Raw genomic sequence first — 21,029 nt, forward strand, 5'->3', positions numbered from 1 at the left:
TTCCTAATGTGCACATTGTTAGTGGAAACAGGCATTTTCATCTTGCCTAAGAATTTGTACAAAAATATTGGCAGTAAGCCCTATAAGGCACTAGGAAACCTGTCTGTGGCAACCAATAAAACGGTGATGTTTCATCATAGGCTGTGTAGCTAGAATTTCCTGGCTGCAGCAGCCATTATAACATATCTGATTACATGGAAGATATGTGTCTCCCCACAGCTATTTACGAACAGGGTGTCTTGTGAGAATGTATGAGGCTGTCTTCAATCTCGGTGCACTTGTCGAAGTAGCCAGACCTTGTTTGCAACCCAAAACAAAATGTATAATGACGTTCGAGACTGATATTTTCTGTAGTTTTTTTGTTTCACTGCTGTTGAATTTTTTTAATTACACATGTCCTCGTCTGTTCGATCATTATTAGTTAATGCCATAAATCTTTGGTGTTACTAGTTACCACGGAGTTTTGCATGAACAAATACTTTTGGTATGAAAAAAGAAATAATTAAACTGTGACAATCAACATTTTACCCCCAAAACCTTCAGTTATTTTCAAATATTATTAGCAATAAACTATCATTTTTGTTTTTGTTTATATTCACCTCAAATAATTAACAGTTTTTCTTGTGGAGTTATACAAATTTACGTAAGAGTATCAGTTCCCATAATAGAACAAATTTGTTATGTTTACTAAAAGGTTATCAAATGATTTCACTGACATTCAAGTATAGTTAAAAAAAAACATACAGAGTAGCTTTGAAGATCCTTAAAATAATTTTAAAATAAACGCTTAGTGTGACCCACCATTAGTAGGCATGAACTCAATTTTTTGAGACAAAATGTAAACAGTTATGACATCTTCCATGTCTATCTGGCTCAGCTGATTGGTTACAACTGATCATCAGCTGGCTGCCAAATCTTATTTCAGCTTTCAGCCATGCTGCTTAGTGTGTTATAGCTCTAAATTGGAACACTTTTTTTTTAAGCAATGAAATTAAAGGCACTTGTGAGCCACATATCCCCCTTCCCACTCTTATCCTCAGTACCATTACCACTGTTTCCATTCCAAAATTTTTGTTTACTGAGATTTCATAAGAATTGCTACATTTTGCATGAGTATCTCAGTGATGGAAGACATCATCATGGACTACCAGTCAGTATGACATAGGGTTAATGACACCCTTGCATTACCTCCTTCAAGGTTCACCAATTATAGTTGGTCATTAATTTCTAGAATGTTACAGATCTATATCCATTCATTGAAAGATACATTTTGCTTTTCAGCTTCTAAATGCTTCCACATTTACTTATGAGTTCTGCAATTGTCTTTCGAAAAGTGATTGTGTATAAGACTTTCATTTCATTGATGTACTGATATAAGGTGTTCTGTTACTGAGAAAAATTCTGTGAAAAGTATTAATTAGGTACCAGTGTCTCTTGTATCCTATTATACAAAATTTTATTTGTCAAACATGATTTATTTGATCACACATATAACTTTTCCAATTTTTTGAGAATGATAGAATTCCTCAGACACTTATCTGCATGAAGAATCCTGTACACGTTGTTCCTTATGGTATTTCTGAGATCCTGATGTACATTTGGTCTGAGCCTGTGGTAATAATTATTTGTCTCCCACCGTCTGGAATCCTTATGGATTGAGGTCGTGAAGTAGCTAAGGCACTGGACTCATATTCTGAAATAGTGTAAAAATCTTCATCCATCATCACGATTGAAGTTTTGATGTGACACACACAAAGCCATTACAATATTTGTGTGTGTGTGTGTGTGTGTGTGTGTGTGTGTGTGTGTGTGTGTGTGTGTGTGAGAGAGAGAGAGAGAGAATACAACAACTGATGAAAAACCTATCTAATTGTGAAGCCTTTCATCATCGAGCACATTTTTTTATTTTCAAAGATGAAATGATCTTCATCATTGTTGAAAATGTGATCATAGCATGCAACAGCATATTCCATGTCATGTTATAAAATTTGAACCCAAGTATATGTAAGAGAAGGCGTTAGTGATAAGATTTTTCTAATGAAAATGTGACTTTTTGCATGACGCCCAATGTGTAGACATGGGATCAAGCAGTCAGCGGGCATGCAGGCAGCCTGTGCTCCCATAGTGTGGCAAAGCGCACAGGAGTGAGAGGACCTTGCATGTATAAAGTGAGTCTGCTTATATGTTCATGGGAAAATGTAATGGATTCACAAAGAAGAGCTCAGTGAGTGTAAATTCTGTTATAATGTTTGGCTCAGCAACAACAACAGATGCCAGTCTGTATGCAAGTTATTGGTTTGAAGCTACAATATTCCATTTTTCTTTCTGTCTGTGTCTAGGATGCCTTGTAAAGGCGTTCCGTCTGTTTTGAATAGGTGCATAGTGCTGTTACTTAGGGCAGCAATGGTTATTTAGTGTTATGAAACTCACTGAGTCTGAATATGGGAGCTTTTTCAGAATAACTTTATTATTTATTGTAAATTTTTATAGTTAATGTTCTTTGCAATTTATGCTGAGAAAGAAAGAATGAGATTAATGGTAATTCTTGACTGAAACAGGTAACAGGAAAAGTTCTGAATTTTTTTCTTTGTGATGTTCTGTTTTTTATTAGACATATATGAAATTTCACTTTATTGTATTAAGTAAATATTACTATGCATTGTCTATGTAGAAAATGAGATTTCCACTCTGCAGCGGAGTGTGCGCTGATATGAAACTTTCTGGCATATTAAAACTGTGTGCCAGACTGCGACTCGAACTCGGGACCTTTGCCTTTCACGGGCAAGTGCTCTACCATCTGAACTACCCAAGCCTGACTCACAACCCGTCCTCACAGTTACTGGGAGAATTGAAGCTGTGAGGACAAGTCGTGAGTCATGCTTGGGTAGCTCAGATGGTGGACCATTTGCCCACGAAAGGCAAAGGTCCTAAGTTTGAGTCTCGGTCCAGCACACAGTTTTAATCTGCCAGGAAGTTTCATTGTCTATGTACTTGTACTGCCATGTCTACCATATGTTACTATAGGCTTTGTCTACTGAGTGTAAAAATTTATCTTCTTTCTTTGCACTTCACATTTATTTTTTTTACTCCCTTTGTCAGTTTTGCTTTACAGTCCAAAGCACACAAGAAATCAGTGTTTTGAGTTTGGTCCATTCAGAACATCCTTCCAAAGACTTTAAAGGTCAGTTCAGAAACTTCAATTTGTGTTGATGATACAAGTATTCTAATCAAGGTCCAACCCCAACTTACAAGACACAGCTCAGCCTATAGCCGAACAGGCATACAGCTGGTTCACAGCAAACAGTGTGTCTGAATCACATAAAGTCTCTTATTATGCAGTTTCAAACTAGCAAAAATGACTTGCTGGCACCAAGATTAGACATTATCATACACTAAATGAAACCCTGTGTGTGAAATGAAATGCCTTGGTGTCCAACTGGGTAACAAGTTCAGATTGAGTAAACACATAGTAAAGTAAAAGAGGGTGGCATTTTCCCCACTTCTGTTATATTTATGCTATTTGTTCATGACTAGTTTCTACCTGCTGGGTCATTTTTGAGTGATTTTTCTGTATAAAAGAGAGCACACTATGTTAGCTCTGCAAATACAATTAAAATAACATGGAAAAATATAAATAAAATATTAAATTACAATTCTGTGAGTTGACTTGAAGACAAGGGTGTTGGCTGATTTAGCTTATTGCCACTCTGTCTTGTCTTGTCTTGTATATAAACATTCCACGTAGGTGTGTGTGTGTGTGTGTGTATATATATATATATATACTCTCCTTCTGCAAAAAATATAAGAATTAGAGACAACTGTACAAAACTTTTTTGAACACCCTTTGTAGAACTACCATCTTGGACACTGCAGCTGAAATAAATGACGTGTTTATTCAGCTGAAGCAAGTAGTGAGAATATTGTGTAAAGTAGCAAACGACACGTCATGCAGAGATTTCTTTGAGGATATTGAAATTGTGACATTAATTTCACAGTACATGTACTCCTTAATTGTGTTTGTTGCTGATAATAAAAACCAATTACTGTAATTAGCTCAGTCAAAACAAGATAAAAAAAATTTATGTAGACTTTGTGTCCTTTTATAGTATTCACAGTGGAATTCGCTATCCAGGTGCAGAGGCATTCAACAAGCTCCCATTTGTGTAAAGCAAGAAATTGGTAATTCCTACCAATTTTCACAAAAAAATTAACAACATTTTTTTGTTAGCCACTCTTACTACAAATTATCTGATCATTTACGTGCAAGGATTGAAAATTTCTTTTTACTACATGACAAGTAAAAATTTTCACTGCAAAGTTGCTTGACAAGTTGTAATGTATTGGGTACAGGCCTCTGTTGTTACAGATGTAGGTCACTTTTCTTTAAAAATGCTAATGCAATCAAATGAATATTAAGATACCAATAGAAGATAAACATTAGCTTTATAATACAGTATAACCTAGGAAGCAGCAGCTTTTTTCAGAGTAGCAGCTTTCCTTCTAGTTTTCAAGGTTATAAGTAGCTGACATATGCACAGATTGTATTAAGTAGTATAGCAATAGTTTATTGTTAATATAACGTACAGATTAAGTTTGTTATTTACTTCTCTTTTGTTAATGTATGGTCTTGAAGACCCACTTTCTTGATGGTATTCACTAAACAAAATGATTGAATGAATGAATGAATGAATGAATGAATGAATGAATGGTGTTCCGTACTTAACAGTTCTTTACAGGGTGGAGTTTCACATACCATAGGTTAGTTAATTTAAACATTGCGTATTTGTTCATGTTTGGAACATGATTTTTCTAGTGCACTTGCAATTACCTAGTTCCAGACTCTGAGGTTCTCAGGATCTCTTAAGAAATTTGTAGGCTTTTCCAGCTACATATTAAAGACAGTACTGCATGAAAGCATTAGGTTGATTTAAATCAAGTTACAGATATATTTCATTTCTGATATCAAGCTTATTGCTAGCATTGCAGTGTCTTTCATAGCTGAATTTGCAACAAACTATCGAATACAGAGTAACTGAAGCATATAGCGTGTAGAAGTGATTATTCTGTCATGTAGATATATTACCTTGTGCCCGAGATTCTCATTTATTTTCTCATGCCTATAAAAAGGACTGTTCAAAAATATCAAAGGGTTTTCTACAACTTTTAACTGAAGTTGACAAATTTATTTGATTACTTTGACTAGTTGTCTGTTACAATGTTGAAATTTCTGTTAATCACAGAATCATTAGGAAACTTTTTTGGCAGGTTACCAACTGTGGATATGAATGAATAGTGAACTTATCTTTTGTGTTTTGATATTCTCAGAAAGAAAATAATTTTAGGTTTGCTCTTGAACAAGTCTGTCTTGTGACATTTTAAGTGATCAGATCTATCTGTAGTAGTTTTTAATGTTGCTTGTAATACATGTAATTAAGTGAATGATTTCAAGATACTGTTTTAAATAATGGAAACATGACTAGTCCAGTATTGATAGTAAAGAAAATGTTAGACATTGAAACAGGCATTATGGTTCTCTTTATGTCATCCTGACTGGCGTGATGCAAAAAAGTGGACTCTCACATTCCATTTGTCTTGAACTAGCATAAGTCTACATCAGTCATGTTGAGCCATATGGTGACTGAAATAGTTTCTTATGGGCACTATACCTGGTCACACTTACTTGACTGGTTTTGATTGAAGGATATACATCATACATTTAATGGAAAAATAAACCGTCACATATGAAATTACATCCAAAGAATCTTGTAAAGGTCAGTCAGATGCATTTCTGTTAACTGAGTGCTGTAACAAAATACATTTTAAAAAAACAATTAAAACATGTGAGAGGTTTCTTTGCAATGTTAATCTTTCATTGCTTGTCACATTTGACACACATCCTCCTTGTCTTTACCTCCAACTTGTTTTATGTATACAGTTTGAAGAAATGTTATCAGAATCATTAAGTTCCAATCATATTTTTCACACATCCAACTGATATTTTTGTACATTAATTCTGTCATCAATTTGTGCACATAACCAACTAAAATTCATGGTTTCTCTTTTTGTTTTTACTGTCCTTGTAGACTATTGTCTTTCATCTCTATTTTGATACCAAGATCTAAAGCATTCATTTTGTTTTTCTACATTAGTAGTTTCCTTTGTATGTCATATTTATCAGGCTTTTTTCCCCATAAGTGGAAGAGTGCAACTTTCAGTTAATTTTCAAAGTTCAAGTGATTTGTCTTTTTATCATAGATATTGGCACTGGTGTGTAATAACTACCAGCCCTAAGTGCTTGTTTTAAGTTTACTAATTTTTTCCATTTCTTGACAACTCTGACACACTCAGTGATGTAGTTGTTAGAGTAAAGGACAAGGACAGTGTTCTGCTCATGGGTGATTTTAATGCCAGGATTGGATATCGAACAGAAGGGTATGAAAAGGTTATGGGTAAATTTGGAGAGGAGATGGAGGCCAACAGGAATGGGAAACAACTCTTGGATTTCTGTGCCAGTATGGGCTTAGTAATCACAAACTCCTTTTTTAAACATAAGAACATTCACCGGTATACTTGGGAAGGCAGGGGAACCAGATCTGTCATTGACTATATAATAACTGATCAGGAATGCAGGAAGGCTGTGAGGGACACACGTGTATTCAGGGGATTCTTTGATGACACTGATCATTATTTAATCTGCAGTGAAATTGGGATTGTGAGGCCGAAAGTGCAGGAGGTCAGGTCCATATGTAGGAGGATAAGAGTGGAGAAACTTCAGGATAAGGAAATCAGGCACAAGTACATAACAGCGATCTCAGAAAGGTACCAGTTAGTTAAATGCAGTCAATTACAGCCATTGGAAAAGGAATGGACAAGGTACAGGGACACAGTACTAGAAGTGGCTAAAGAATGTCTTGGAACAGTAATGTGTAAAAGTAGGATGAAGCAAACATCTTGGTGGAATGACACAGTCAAGGCAGCCTGTAAAAGGAAAAAGAAGGCGTATCAAAAATGGCTACATACTAGAACTCAGGTAGACAGAGAAAGTTATGTTGAAGAAAGAAACAAATCCAAACAGATAATTGCAGCATCCAAGAAGAAATCTTGGGAAGACTTTGGAAACTGGTTGGAGACTAAGGATCAAGCTGCAGGAAAACCATTCTGGAGTGTAATTAGCAGTCTTCGAAAGGGAGGTAAGAAGGAAATGACAAGTATTTTGGACAGGTCAGGAAAACAGCTGGTGAATCCTGTGGATGCCTTGGGCAGATGGAGGGAATATTTTGAAGAGTTGCTCAAAGTAGGTGAAAATACGATCAGTAATGTTTCAGATTTCGAGGTAGAATGGGACAGGAATGATGATGGAAATAGGATCACATTTGAGGAAGTGGAGAAAATGGTCAGCAGACTGCAGTGCAATAAAGCAGCTGGGGTGGATGAAATTAAGTCGGAACTCATCAAATACAGTGGAATGTCAGGTCTTAAATGGCTACACAGGATAATTGAAATGGCCTGGGAGTCGGGACAGGTTCCATCAGACTGGACAAAAGCAGTAATCACACCAATCTTTAAACATGGAAACAGAAAAGATTGTAACAACTACAGAGGTATCTCTTTAATCAGCGTTGCAGGTAAAATCTTCTCAGGTATTGTTGAAAGGAAAGTGCGAGTATTAGTTGAGGACCAATTGAATGAAAATCAGTGTGGGTTTAGGCCTCTTAGAGGTTGTCAGGACCAGATCTTTAGCTTACGGCAAATAATGGAGATGTGTTATGAGTGGAACAGGGAATTGTATCTATGCTTTATAGATCTAGAAAAGGCATATGACCAGGTTCCTAGGAGGAAGTTATTGTCTGTTCTACGAGATTATGGAATAGGAGGCAAACTTTGGCAAGCAATTAAAGGTCTTTACATGGGTAGTCAGGCAGCAGTTAGAGTTGACGGTAAATTGAGCTCATGGTTCAGAGTAGTTTCAGGGGTAAGACAAGGCTGCAACCTGTCTCCACTGTTGTTCATATTATTTATGGATCATATGTTGAAAACAATAGACTGTCTGGGTGAGATTAAGATATGTGAACACACAATAAGCAGTCTTACATATGCGGATGACCTAGTTGTGATGGCAGATTCAATTGAAAGTTTGCAAAGTAATATTTCAGAGCTGGATCAGAAATGTAAGGACTATGGTATGAAGATTAGCATCTCCAAAACAAAAGTAATGTCAGTGGGAAAGAAATATAAATGGATTGAGTGCCAAATAGGAAGAACAAAGTTAGAACAGGTGGACGGTTTCAAGTACTTAGGATGCATATTCTCACAGGATGGCAACATAGTGAAAGAACTGGAAGCGAGGTGTAGCAAAGCTAATGCAGTGAGCGCTCAGCTACGATCTACTCTCTTCTGCAAGAAGGAAGTCAGTACCAAGACTAAGTTATCTGTGCACCGTTCAATCTTTCGACCAACTTTGTTGTATGGGAGCGAAAACTGGGTGGATTCAGGTTACCTTATCAACAAGGTTGAGGTTACAGATATGAAAGTAGCTAGGATGATTGCAGGTACTAGTAGATGGGAACAATGGCAGGAGGGTGTCCACAATGAGGAAATCAAAGAAAAACTGGGAATGAACTCTATAGATGTAGCAGTCAGGGCGAACAGGCTTAGATGGTGGGGTCATATTACACGCATGGGAGAAGCAAGGTTACCCGAGAGACTCATGGGTTCAGCAGTAGAGGGTAGGAGGAGTCGGGGCAGACCAAGGAGAAGGTACCTGGATTTGGTTGAGAATGGTTTTGAAGTAATAGGTTTAACATCAGAAGAGGCACCAATGTTAGCACTGAATAGGGGATCATGGAGGAATTTTATAATGGGGCTATGCTCCAGATGAATGCTGAAAGGCATAAACAGTCTTAAATGATGATGATGATGATGATGATGATGACGATGATGATGATCTTGACAACTGCAGGGAAATAATTTTACAAGGGGAGGCCGCCAATTGTGAAATTCAGATTCGATTCATACTGCGCATAATAAAAGCTCATGGCCAGAGGTGTAATGTGGCAAAGCACCAAGATGCACTTCTCAGCCGTTGTCGAGAAAATAGACAGTTAAAAGAAACCGTTGCCATGAAAGACTCTCTACAATTAATAATTTTCTACAGCGTCGTGGCGCAGCGGTAAGCGCTCGGGTTCGTAATGCGAAGGTCGCCGTATCGAATCTCGCGCCATGCACCCTCTTTTTTTCTTTTTAGTATTTGCTTTTTGTAATTCAAATGTGTGTAGACACGCACACACACACAATTCCCGGCAATCAGTTGCAACAATTATGCATGTAATAAGTTGTTGAAAGTCGTTTGTCGTGGAAAAACTGGCGACTTCGAACATCATTATGTTTTCCGCAAACAATGTTGTATTTCACAAATGTTATTAATTGTCTTCATAATGTTAACCACGTATAGTTAACGGAAGACGTAGAAACGATATTCCGAAACGAATACGTATAGCGTAAGTCAAACGTTCGAATTAGAATAGAAACCCCACGAACACAAATTTGCTGTGGCAGGTATGAAATATAAACTCAGTTACTCACTCGTTACACTTGAAGGACAGATGTTGAATGGGCCGAAACGAGCCGCCGCATAACAGCGCAGTTGCCCGCTAACTTCGAAAGAAGGCAGATGCGGTCCCTAGCGCAACTTATAACATTGTCGAAAATCAGTGCGGACGTGAGAGCTTTGGTACACCCTGTTAAACAAACGGAAAAATGGAGGCGGTACAATTGGAGAGCGATCCGCCTTCACCAACATGCATAAGCAATTCATTAATAGTTTTTATTTTTTTATATATATATATATATATATATATATATATATATATATATATATATATATATATATATATATATATATATATATATATATATATATATATATATATATTTTTAATTACAAAAAACTAATAATAAAAAAATGTTGCATGGCGCAAGATTCGATCCGGTGACCTTCGCATTACGAACCCAAGCGCTTACCGCTGCGCCACGACGTTGTAGAAAATCATTAATCGTAGAGAGTATTTCACCGCAACGGTTTCTTTTAACTCGATTTTCTCGACAACGGCTGAGAAGTGCATCTTGGTGCTTTGCCACATTACACCTCTGACCATGAGCTTTTATTATGCGCAGTATGAATCGAATCTGAATTTCACAATTGGTGGCCTCCCATTGTTAGTCTTAGTTTTCTCCTGTCCTTGTAAACAAGGAAATTATATGTTTGCCTCTCATCAAGACTTTAAATAAGGGCTATTGAAACAATCCTCATATCATGTTTCCAGTAAAGTGCCAGAATACCAATCGTCCACTACACAATATGAGAAGCTTCCTTGTGCTAATTACATCTTCCGGAATTTTAGAATTGTTTGATTAAAAATTTATCCTACTTTGTGTCATTGTCATTAGAGACAGTTTTGTTATAATTGAAGTGCACCAATCGTGAGCAACATTTGACACCTTTTTCACAAATTATCTGGTCAAGTAAAATTATAGCAAAAATATAAAATGAGTTATATTACATATCCAGTATTTTGAAAGCTATTGAAATATTTTCATTGTATGCATTGGCCCAGGATGGTAACTGAGAACTATTGCATGTTTTTGGTTAACATTGAGATGTTTCAGGGTTTTTTTATTTAATAAGCAAATTTAGCAGTATATAATTTCTGAGAAATTTCTAAATTTTGAAAGTTTTATAGTATAAATATTGTTTTTTCGTCATAATTGTGACTGTGAAATAAAAAAAAAACTTCAAATTGTATCTAGTAATGATCTGCTCAGTTATTGATTGGTTATTTTTAGGTATTGTTCCAGAGGACTTCAAACAGTAAGTTATACATTGGCAGTCTAAGTGACTTTCATTAAATGCCGCTCTACATTTCAAAGTGACACAGATATGTGACACTATTTTTCAGCATAGTCACCAAGATGAGGGCCAGAACGTTCTACCAATCATTCAGTTGCTCAACAATAGAAATCCACTCCGTAGTCATAGAGTCATTTGAGAACTGCTGTGTGAATGTCTTCATCGTAGAAAAATCTGCGATTACTGCAAATCTATTCCTCAGCTGCCTGAACAGTTGTATGAAATAGAGGATGAGGAATGAAAGGGAAAGGGTTTCATATAAATATAGACACCAGCTGTGTCATCACAAGAGATGTCTGTGCTGTTAGACATGTCCGACATAACAGACACTAGTTAAATGTATTCCTGGATATTTTCGTATGTGGCCGATGTCAGTGGCCTTCCTTCTTGGTCAGCATTACATATATCTGTGCAGTCTTGGTCTAACTCTTGGACCCATATCACTATGGCTGGATGTGACAATGCATTTGTTCCTTATGCTGCCAGAATTTCATGGTGAATCTGTGAGCAATTTAGAAATTTTGCCCACAAGAACCATATTGTCGTATGTACAGCAGCTTTGGAGGACATTTCCAGTTGCCACCTCATTTCGCTCCCACACTGTGATGCCTGTTGTCCACACCGCAGCAGAACTGTGCCTGCAGGAAATCTAAAACATGTATTCTCTTGTGACAATGCACTCCTTAAGTTGAACAATGGTCTTAGGGTTTGATGACTTAAGTAAATTACTTCTGATGTCCTTTCATAGTTAGATTATATCCAGTTTCATTGTCAAACAGTAAAATTTACTGCTGACATGATTTGTATTAGTGACTACTAGTACATGATAGTGTTGATTTGGATGTCTCATTGAATGACAGATGTGTGTCTTCTCTTTCTGAAAGTTCAAATGTCTCTGCCTAGCAATTCTTGTCAGATGAGTCCAGGCTGTAATCCCTGGTTTGAGAATAGAATAGTGTTTGGAATGAATCCCCTATGCTGCATTCACTAAACAGTAAGTAGTTGGAAATGTGAATTCCACATGCTCTTCAGTCATTTGCTTCAAATACTTTTCAATAACAATAACTTCCTCTCTCTCTCTCTCTCTCTCTCTCTCTCTCTCTCTCTCTCTCTCTCTCTCCCCCTCCCCCCCTCCCCCCCTCCCCCCCTCCCTCCCTTCATCCCTCCCCCCTCCCTCCCTCCCTCCCTCTCTCTCTCTCTCTCTCTCCCTCCCTCCCCCTCCCTCCACCCCCCCTTTGTGTGTGTGTGTGTGTGTGTGTGTGTGTGTGTGTGTGTGAGAGAGAGAGAGAGAGAGAGAGAGAGAGAGAGAGAGCGCGAATGCATGCACACTAGTGGAGTAGTAGTAATATCGTGGTTGTGGGGCTGTGCATGAAATAGTCTCTTCAGTGGTGTTGCAGACACTGCTGTTAAGGGATTATGAGGTGGTTGCTATCGATTAGACAATGAGCTGAATCTCATAATAAATATATATTGCTGTGAGCCGTACTGCATGCAGCATGGCAGCGCAGTTAGCATCGCTCACTGGTGTGCTGTAGGTCAGCAGTTCAAACCCAACAGCCAGCAATTATTTATTATTTACCATTTACTCATTTCTGGAAGGTTTTCAAAATTTCTTTGTAATGGTTGTGTATTCTGGAATATTCAGTGTTTGTATAAATAGCAGCATTCTCTGTCCAAGAGCTCAGTGCTGTTCTGGCTCTGTGGTGGTGTTCATAATAAACATGATTTCATTGCTAAGAGCTGTACTTCATTGACTACTCTGCATTTAGACTTGGACTTGATGTTGTTGTGGCATGATTGTTTGTGTAAGAGGAGACATACAGCATCTTATGGCAGCCAGAACTGTCGGACCGAGTAAACAAGAGATGGCAGCCATGTCAACCTCATACATCAGGAAGTAATAGAGAATGTTGAAGAAGAGGTGTACTGACTTTGAGCACCAATCTCTGCCACCGGTAAAATACATCAGGAAAAATGGACTTTGACAAATCAGACTTGTGCCACAGCCATCAAACGACAATCCAGCACTTGACCAAAGTAGGTACAACCAAGTCCTCCAACATGTATAATGCCCTGTAAAAGAACAGACATTTGGAGTTGGGAAAAACACACTTGTATGTGCCCACTATAGATGCCATTGACACACTATATGCTATTGCAGATAAATAAGAAAAGTTTTTGACAGCTAGTAGCTGCCATATGTCAAATATTGCAACAGTTCTATTAACGCCAATCAAGTACAGATGATTATAGTCTACTTGGCATACCCTGGATGAGGTAGCTCCCCAGTATCCGTAGCCATTCCCCATTGTTGTATAGAGGTATCAGCACCTCACCTGCCCTCCAAATGCAGGAATATGAAGTGAGGTGGCCATCTGTAGAGGTCAGGCTGCCACAAATGAAAATCCTTCTTGAATGAAATCAGGAAATCTGGTTGATGATGCCACCATCAGCGACCAACCTGTCCAGGGGCTAGTATACTCAAGGGCCTGCTTTTCTGTAATTTCAAATACTTTATTGTTGCCAGCTAAAGCAGACTGTGTTCTGTGATGTGAAAGTGATTGTGCTGAGATTTGCAAATGGTAAAACACTATATCATCAGTGGGAATCGTCCACCATTTAGCCCTTGCTCGTCTAACGTGTCACTGGCTGAACAGTGGATGAACTTGTGGAGAGATGTCATTGAACCTTCAGAGTTCTTGGTCCTTATGAAAAAGAAGCATGTCACATGGCATTTCAGCATTGAATATCGATGACTGGAGAGGAAAAAAAAAAAAAAAAAGGGTCACAAGAAAAGATGCCACCCACTGCTGCGCATTGATGACACCCTAGACTGGTTGAAAGAAGCAAAGTATTTCTCAACAATGGATATGGAGACAGGCTACCTGCAGATCAAGGCTGATGAGGCTGACGGGGAAAAGACTACCTTCATAACTCCTGATGACCACTATGAGTTTGAAGACATGCTGTTTGGAGTATGTAATGTTCCAGTCACCTCCAAACATATGATGGACAACCTTCTTCGACAACTTAACACCTAAGCCACCTGAAGATTATCTTGAATGGTGATCAGATTGCAGGCCTCAACCTGAATTTGAAAAAAAGTCCTCTTTACTGCCCAAGAAACAAAAATTGTGGTGTATCTAGTCAATGGTGATGGTGTCTGTCTTGATCCAGAGACGTGTTCTCCAAATATGTACCTATGACTGTCAATTCATAAAGGACTTTCGTACTAAGGTATGTCGCTTGCAAGAACTACTGCAGGGAGTCGCCAAATTTTCCTGGAACGAGGTTTAAGAAAGATCTTTCTTTATCCCCAAGGAGGCACTAACATCATCTCCAAGTCTAAGATGAACTACTCTACAGCAGAGAAAGAGTGCCTTGCTCTTGTTGGAAAGAGTGCTTCGCAGTTGTTGGAGCAATCAAGAAGTTCCAGCACTAGTGTCGTTGCAAACCTTTCACTGTTGTGACTAATGAACATTTTATATGTTGCCTGACTAACCTGGAGGAAGTACAGGCTGATCGAAACTGCACAAATATTCATTCAGACCTGATTAAGCTTTCAAAGTGGTGCAAAGATTGGCAACTTGTTTTAAATGTTCAGAAATGTAAAATTTTGCACTTCACAAAACAAAAGAACATAGTACCATGTGAATATAATATCAGTTAGTCACAGTTGGACTCAGTAAACTCATACAAATACTTGGATGTTGTTCTGAGTAGGGACATGAAGTGGAGAGGTCACATAGGCTCAGTCTTGGGTGAAGCAGGTACTAGACTTTGGTTGGTTGGTAGAATACTAGGGAAATGCAGTCAGTCTGCAAAGGAGAGTGCTGAAAAACCACTTGTGCGACACATCCTAAAATGTTGCCGAAGCGTGTGGGACCTGTACCAAATCGGACTAACAGAGGATATTGAATGTACACAGAGAAAGCAGCACAAATGGTCACAGGTTTCTGTGTGTTTGTGTATGTGTGTGTTTTTTACTCACAGGGGAGTGTTACAGAGATGTTGAAAGAACTGAACTGCAGACTTGAGGATAGGCAGAAACTTTCCTAAGAAAATCTACTAACAATGTTTCAAGAAACGGCTTTAAATCATGACTACAAATAAACCACAACGCCCTACATATCACTCCCATAGAGATTGTGAGGACAAGATTAGATTAATTACGGCATTCACAGAGGCATTTAAACAACCATTCTTTTCACACTCCATACATGAATGGAGTGGGAAAAAGCCCTATTAACTGATACAGTGAAATGAACCCTTGGCCATGCTCTTCACAGTGGTTGGCAGAGTACAGATGTATATGGATCTGTCAGGTCAACTGGTGAGATGGGCACTGAGGTTTCAGGGGTATACAAAAGCAGACACAAACACAAGGATGAGGTTGCTGACTGTCTTTCAAGGAACCTTTAGCGGAACACAGCAGCACAGATCAAATCTGAGTCATTGCCACATTAAATGATATTGCTGCTGAATAGAGTGAAGATCCAGCACTGCTGAAAACCGTAGAAGCCTTGAAGTTGGAGCGGCTGACCAAAGGAGAATTCAAATTAATAAACAGAATATTATGTAAGAGTAACTGTGACCTAATTGGGTGGAAATAGTTGTTTGTCATTCCAGTTCAATATGCACCCACTTATCCTTATGTAATTCCACGATGTTCCAACATCTTGTCACCCAAGAGCTGTGAAAACTCTAGACAGAATCAGATGCAGGTATTACTGGCCAGGTCTCTACCAATCATTAGGTACTATGTGAGACTATTATTTATCATCTTTATTATTTCTCAAGTCAACATACGTTTTTCACAACACATACTAATCTTACAGGGATAAATGAGCTATTGTTAAAAAGGTTTTTTAACCGGCTTCTGACATTACATACCAATTTTTCATTAAAACTTAGTATTTGTGGAAAATTTTAATGTAAGAGAGACTTTTCAACTATCATAGGCAGAAGGGCACCATAGATGCCCAGCTCCATATCTACATTTTATGAAGATAACTTATTAATCATGGATGAGAGACTCCCTTTTGATATTATTTTATTACAAATACTGTTTTATTTCTTTTAAACTATTTATTAACTGGATAATTTGTATACAGCATTGTCGTAGATAATAATCATGTCCACTGCGATAGTCCGTTATCTCTGCCCGTTGTATAAGTTGACTTTTCTTAGCAAACAAACTTTCTGAATCGAAAAACACATTTATCATTGTCCCCTTGAATTGTGATTTATGTATTGCTGCTTTGGCCTAACATGCTTACTGTAAATGAAAATGTTTGCCGAGTTAAAGTTATAGGTTATGTGGCCCTACTGACAGTCCCTGATCTCTGCCCATCGTACGAGGTAGGACAATCATTCTAAATGCAAAACACATTTTCTGGGCACACAGAAGTGTACATACAAGGATGTATCATTAATTCATGATTATTATTTTACGTTGTTTGGGTCATTTGTAAAGATGTTTTCTCTTCCTTTCCACAACTACCCTTATCCCAGTGGCTACACTTACTCCAAATACTGTCATTATTTAAAACTATAAAAATGTGGAAGTTTTGCATGGGTCCCTGGTCAGGGATAATTTCGTGTTACGATGTCACGCACGGAATGACAGCTGTCTACTATCAACAGATGAATGGTCTCACAGAACACTTGAATAAGATTTTGGCAGATATCCTCTTGATGTACATTGCTGTTGAAGAGAGAGATTGGGATACAGTGCTAGCCATTGGGGCCAAAACGACAATGGATACACTATTTCTGTTTCAACCAGACAATACTCAGTATGGCTACATGAAACACCTCATCACCAGGATCACAGAAGCATGACAGCTGGCTTGCATACGTACCCTGTATGTCCTTGAGAATGACCTAGAGTGCTATAACAGCAAACCGTGACCAGTTAGATCAAGCTTGAGAGACTTGGTATGGGTTTTTACACCTGTGCCAAAAATGGGACTACCAGAAAAGCCACTAAAATGCTAGTTTGGGCTGTATACTACCCTTCGTTGCTTGTTGGATGTCACATATGAAGTCAAGGATTATGACCCTTCAGCAAGAACACAGAAGCACAGAGACATCATCACGTTCTTTGTGGAGGGGTCTACATTTGACGCTGATCATAGTGAAGAGTATGTGACAACATGACCAGATCCCATGGTGTTGCCATATAGAGAGCCATTGACAAGATCTAGATCCATGGTGCTGTAATCAGCTCAAATGAAAACTTCTGAAACAGTGGATTGCTATTTCTCCAGCACAGGGAGCAATGCTGCAAGCTGTGCTGCATGCATGTTGGCATAGTGGCTAGCATCGCTGACTGTTGTGATGCAGGTTGCCAAAACCTGAACTCCAACAGTTGTTTATTACTTAGTATTTATCATTTCTGGAAGGTTCTTGAAAGTTTTTATGTTTGTAATGGTTGTATATTGTGGAATATTCAGTGTTTGTATGAGTATTAGTACTCTCTGTCCTGGAGCTCAGTTCTGTTCTTTTCTAGCTATACATTGGTGTTCATTATAAACGTGCTTTCAGTGCTAAGAGCTATACTTCCTTGATGACCATACTTTCAGACTTGGACTTCATTGTGATAATGATGTGGCAGTATAATCTGCATTTTTCTATTTTAAATGTGTACCAGACTTGCGAGAGAGAGTTATGCCGTGGAACTGTGCAATAAAATTATTTTGGTGTTGGTGTTACTTTATGTAGCTGTTGTTTTGAATAAATGAAAAATATTTTTTTTTCTTGTAAACCACATCATTATTAGAACCTTAGTTTTTAAATCATTAAAATATGTAATAGTTCAAAATAACTCATGTTTCAAAAGTTTATTTGTAATGGGACATAAATTATGTGTAGGTGGAGAGGTGGACATTTGAAGAGGAGGAGGAAGATCGTTATTTAGGCCGAGGGTCTCGCCAAAGAAAAGAAGTTGACTACAGTGACAGTTTGACAGAAAAAGAATGGCTGAAGGTAAGTGCCCTGCTTCCATTGCTTTTTACGAGGGGGCCATTTTCAAAAGTGAGAAAATTTGGATTTTCAAACATAAATAAACCTATTTAAACGGGCTCTGAATTCTGTAGCATCTTTTTTGTGCCAGGCAATTGATGAAGGTGGAGAAGAATTTGAAGAAGAGGAAGAGGAAGAGGAGGAGAAGCTGAAAAAAAGGACACGTAAGAGACGAAGAAAAGTGGAAGAGGAAGAAGAGGAAGAGTCCATACCTATCCAGCCAAAGAAGCGTAAATCTTCATCTGTGTCATGCGCTGTTGACCCACAGCTTAAACGACGGATGCGAAAACTTATGAATATTGTCATCAAATACACTGACAGGTAATTTCAAAATACAACTTCATTATGTGGTAGTAAAATTACAAAATATGTCATAATATTCAGCTTAAAGCTGTACATATTACTTCAAAATAGGTTTTTTTTCCTCTTATTTTGAGGAGAAAACATAGCAATGCTGAGATTCTGAAATATGTTGTCACTGACTTTACTGTAGTCTGTTTAACAGTGACTGGAAGACATTGCATGTGCCCTGCAAAATTGTGTGTACTACAAGTAACTGTGGGGCTAATGTTCACCAATCTAAGTCCATTTCTTAGATGTTCTGGAACTTGTGCCTATTTTAGTTGAGGTTTAGAGTTCGATACTGTTGATTTTTCATTATTGTCGCAACACGATAATTTACAATGTGCAATGAATGCTACTGCAGAAATCGTAGTTCACTCCTAGTGAGATGGCACAGTGGTTAACACACTGGACTCACGTTTGGGAGTTCAACAGTTCAAATCCTGTCCAGCCATTGACATTTAGGTATTCTGTGATTTCCCTAAATTGCTAAAGGCAGATGCCAAGATGGTGGCTTTGAAAAGGGCACAGCCGATTTCCTTCACCATCCTTCCCCAATTCGAGCATGTGTTCTGTCTCTAATAACCTCATTATTGACAGGATATGAAACTCTTAATCTTCCCTCCTCCTTTCATATTTCACCACCAGGAGCTGATAATAAATACTTCTTTATTACAACCAGTTTCAGTCCTCAGACTATTATCAGGTCTCCTGTATACCAAAGGAGAATATAAATGAAATGCATTTTATACTTAGTTATTTATAAAATGCTATCTGGTGTATGCACTCAAAAAACTCCCATAATAAGATGTCACATACTCATGTAAGACCTTTAGAATGGCTTACATGGCGATATAAAACTTACAGTGTCTATTAGCATAAAATTCAACACAAGTCACTGATGTAAAAATACTAGACACAAAGTAATGGGGCTGACTGTGTTCATATGTAAAACAAAATACTTAAGTATGATGCACATATACAGTGTTACCTGTTGTCAAGTAGTGAAATATATTACAATGTCAATAATAAAATGTACTGAACACTGTCATTCTTCCTTCTACGTATACAATCTGGTTCTAACATACTGTGTGTAGGCCCTCAGCATACTGATGACTATAGAGCTGATCACTATTATATATGTCAAACAAAAGATGATACAGGAGGTATATTAGTATGTTAGAACCAGACTGTATGTATAGGAGAAATATTAGTAGTGTTTGGTACATTGTATTATTGACAATGTAATATATTTTACTAGTTGGTGACAGGTAACACTGTATAAGTGCATTTTACTTCAGTATTTCGTTATATGTATGAACACTGTCAGCCCCATTACTTTATGTCTCAGGTTCTTAATTTCAGTTACTAAAGTTGGATTTTATGCTAATTGTTGCCATAGATTTTATATCGCCTTGTAAACTGTTTTAAATGCCTTATGTGAGCAAGTGACATCTTACTATGTGAGCTTTTGTTAGTGTGTACACCAGACAGTGTTGTATTAAGAGTTAAATATGAAATGCATTTCATGTATTTTTCTCCTTTTGGTATTCAGGCGACATCATGATGGTCTGAGGACTGAAACTGGCCTTAATAAAAAAAAGAAGTATTTATCATCATCTCTTGGAATATGACTTTCACCTCTCAGAACGTATGTGTGTGGAGGGGGGAGGGGGGGGGGAGGAGGTTGTACTATAGTTAAGTTCTCATGTGAAATGTGTGTTGCAGCATGGTTGCATGCAAATCAACATTTGGGTTGATGTTTACTTCATAGTTTCAGTATTAATATTTGTCTTTAAAAAAAAAAAAAAGAAAGAAAAAAAAAAAAGCAATCTGTAGTATATATAGATACATAATGCACATCCACAGGCATGTGAAAGGAGTGCCCTTATAAGTAGTAATAATTATTTTATGTGTAATTGCCAACACATTTTAAGTTGTGAATCAAGTTACTTAATTTTAAAGTCAAAGGATTTTACCATACATAATTAGAACTGTTATTTTTAATAAATATACACAGTTTGACTGAAATAAAATCTCTTGGAACACTTTGCAGTTCGTTGCAATGATATCAGAAGTATAATTAATAGTGTGTAAACCTCCTTTTCCTACTGTCACAACATTAAAGTCAGGAAAGCCCATACTTTAAGTAATTATACTTTCAAGGCAGAATTTTGTTTCAATTTTTCATGAAACAAAGAGTGTTTATTGGTGGAGTTTTGGGCAGATTGGTTTGGAATACTAATAGCACACTAATATCAAAATGTGTTCTTAAAACAGCAATGCACTGGTAGTAGATTTGTGGACAGATGCATTATCATACTGATACTGTAAAGATCTGATCACAAACTATTACCGATGTGGGTGGACCATGTGGCTGTCTAAAATGCATTCTTCAATATTGTGTTCATTTTGACATTGACCAAAACTAATTATCCAAGCTCAAACCTGGAGAATCTGCCTGATCAAGCCTTGCTCAGTCCTACAGAACAGGCAACATAGGAACACCTGGAGTCCAAGAAAGAACTGCGGTTGGCTGATACTTGCCAAATACGTCAAACAGAAATTTATTCTAATCAGAGTTTATTTACATGTTTAACAGAGCAATTTTGTTAGCGCTCATCATGAGGTATCATGGAAATGCAAGGGGATACATTAGTAGTCAATTGTAAGTTGTCAGTGCGAGAGCAGCAGTAGACAATATATTTTGTAGCAGTGAGTGGAAGTAATTTTATCAAATCATGACTTCAGTATA

At 37.6% G+C, this 21,029-nt stretch overlaps 1 protein-coding gene across 4 annotated transcripts in view; it reads left to right on the top strand.

Moving 5' to 3' along the window:
• The window catches only part of LOC124721359 (ATP-dependent helicase brm), a 439,280-nt gene that overhangs the window by 401,505 nt on the left and 16,746 nt on the right, over positions 1-21,029 (top strand). For 3 of the 4 annotated variants that reach the window (XM_047246290.1, XM_047246291.1, XM_047246293.1), the window contains 3 exons: positions 2,076-2,168; positions 17,783-17,896; positions 18,024-18,253. In XM_047246290.1, coding sequence (XP_047102246.1) covers positions 2,076-2,168; positions 17,783-17,896; positions 18,024-18,253 — 437 coding nt within the window. The remainder of the gene's footprint in view (positions 1-2,075; positions 2,169-17,782; positions 17,897-18,023; positions 18,254-21,029) is intronic. The other variant, XM_047246292.1, reaches the window with a different exon arrangement.

The sequence above is a fragment of the Schistocerca piceifrons genome, chromosome X (assembly GCF_021461385.2).
Source record: "Schistocerca piceifrons isolate TAMUIC-IGC-003096 chromosome X, iqSchPice1.1, whole genome shotgun sequence".
Classification (NCBI taxonomy): domain Eukaryota; kingdom Metazoa; phylum Arthropoda; class Insecta; order Orthoptera; family Acrididae; genus Schistocerca; species Schistocerca piceifrons.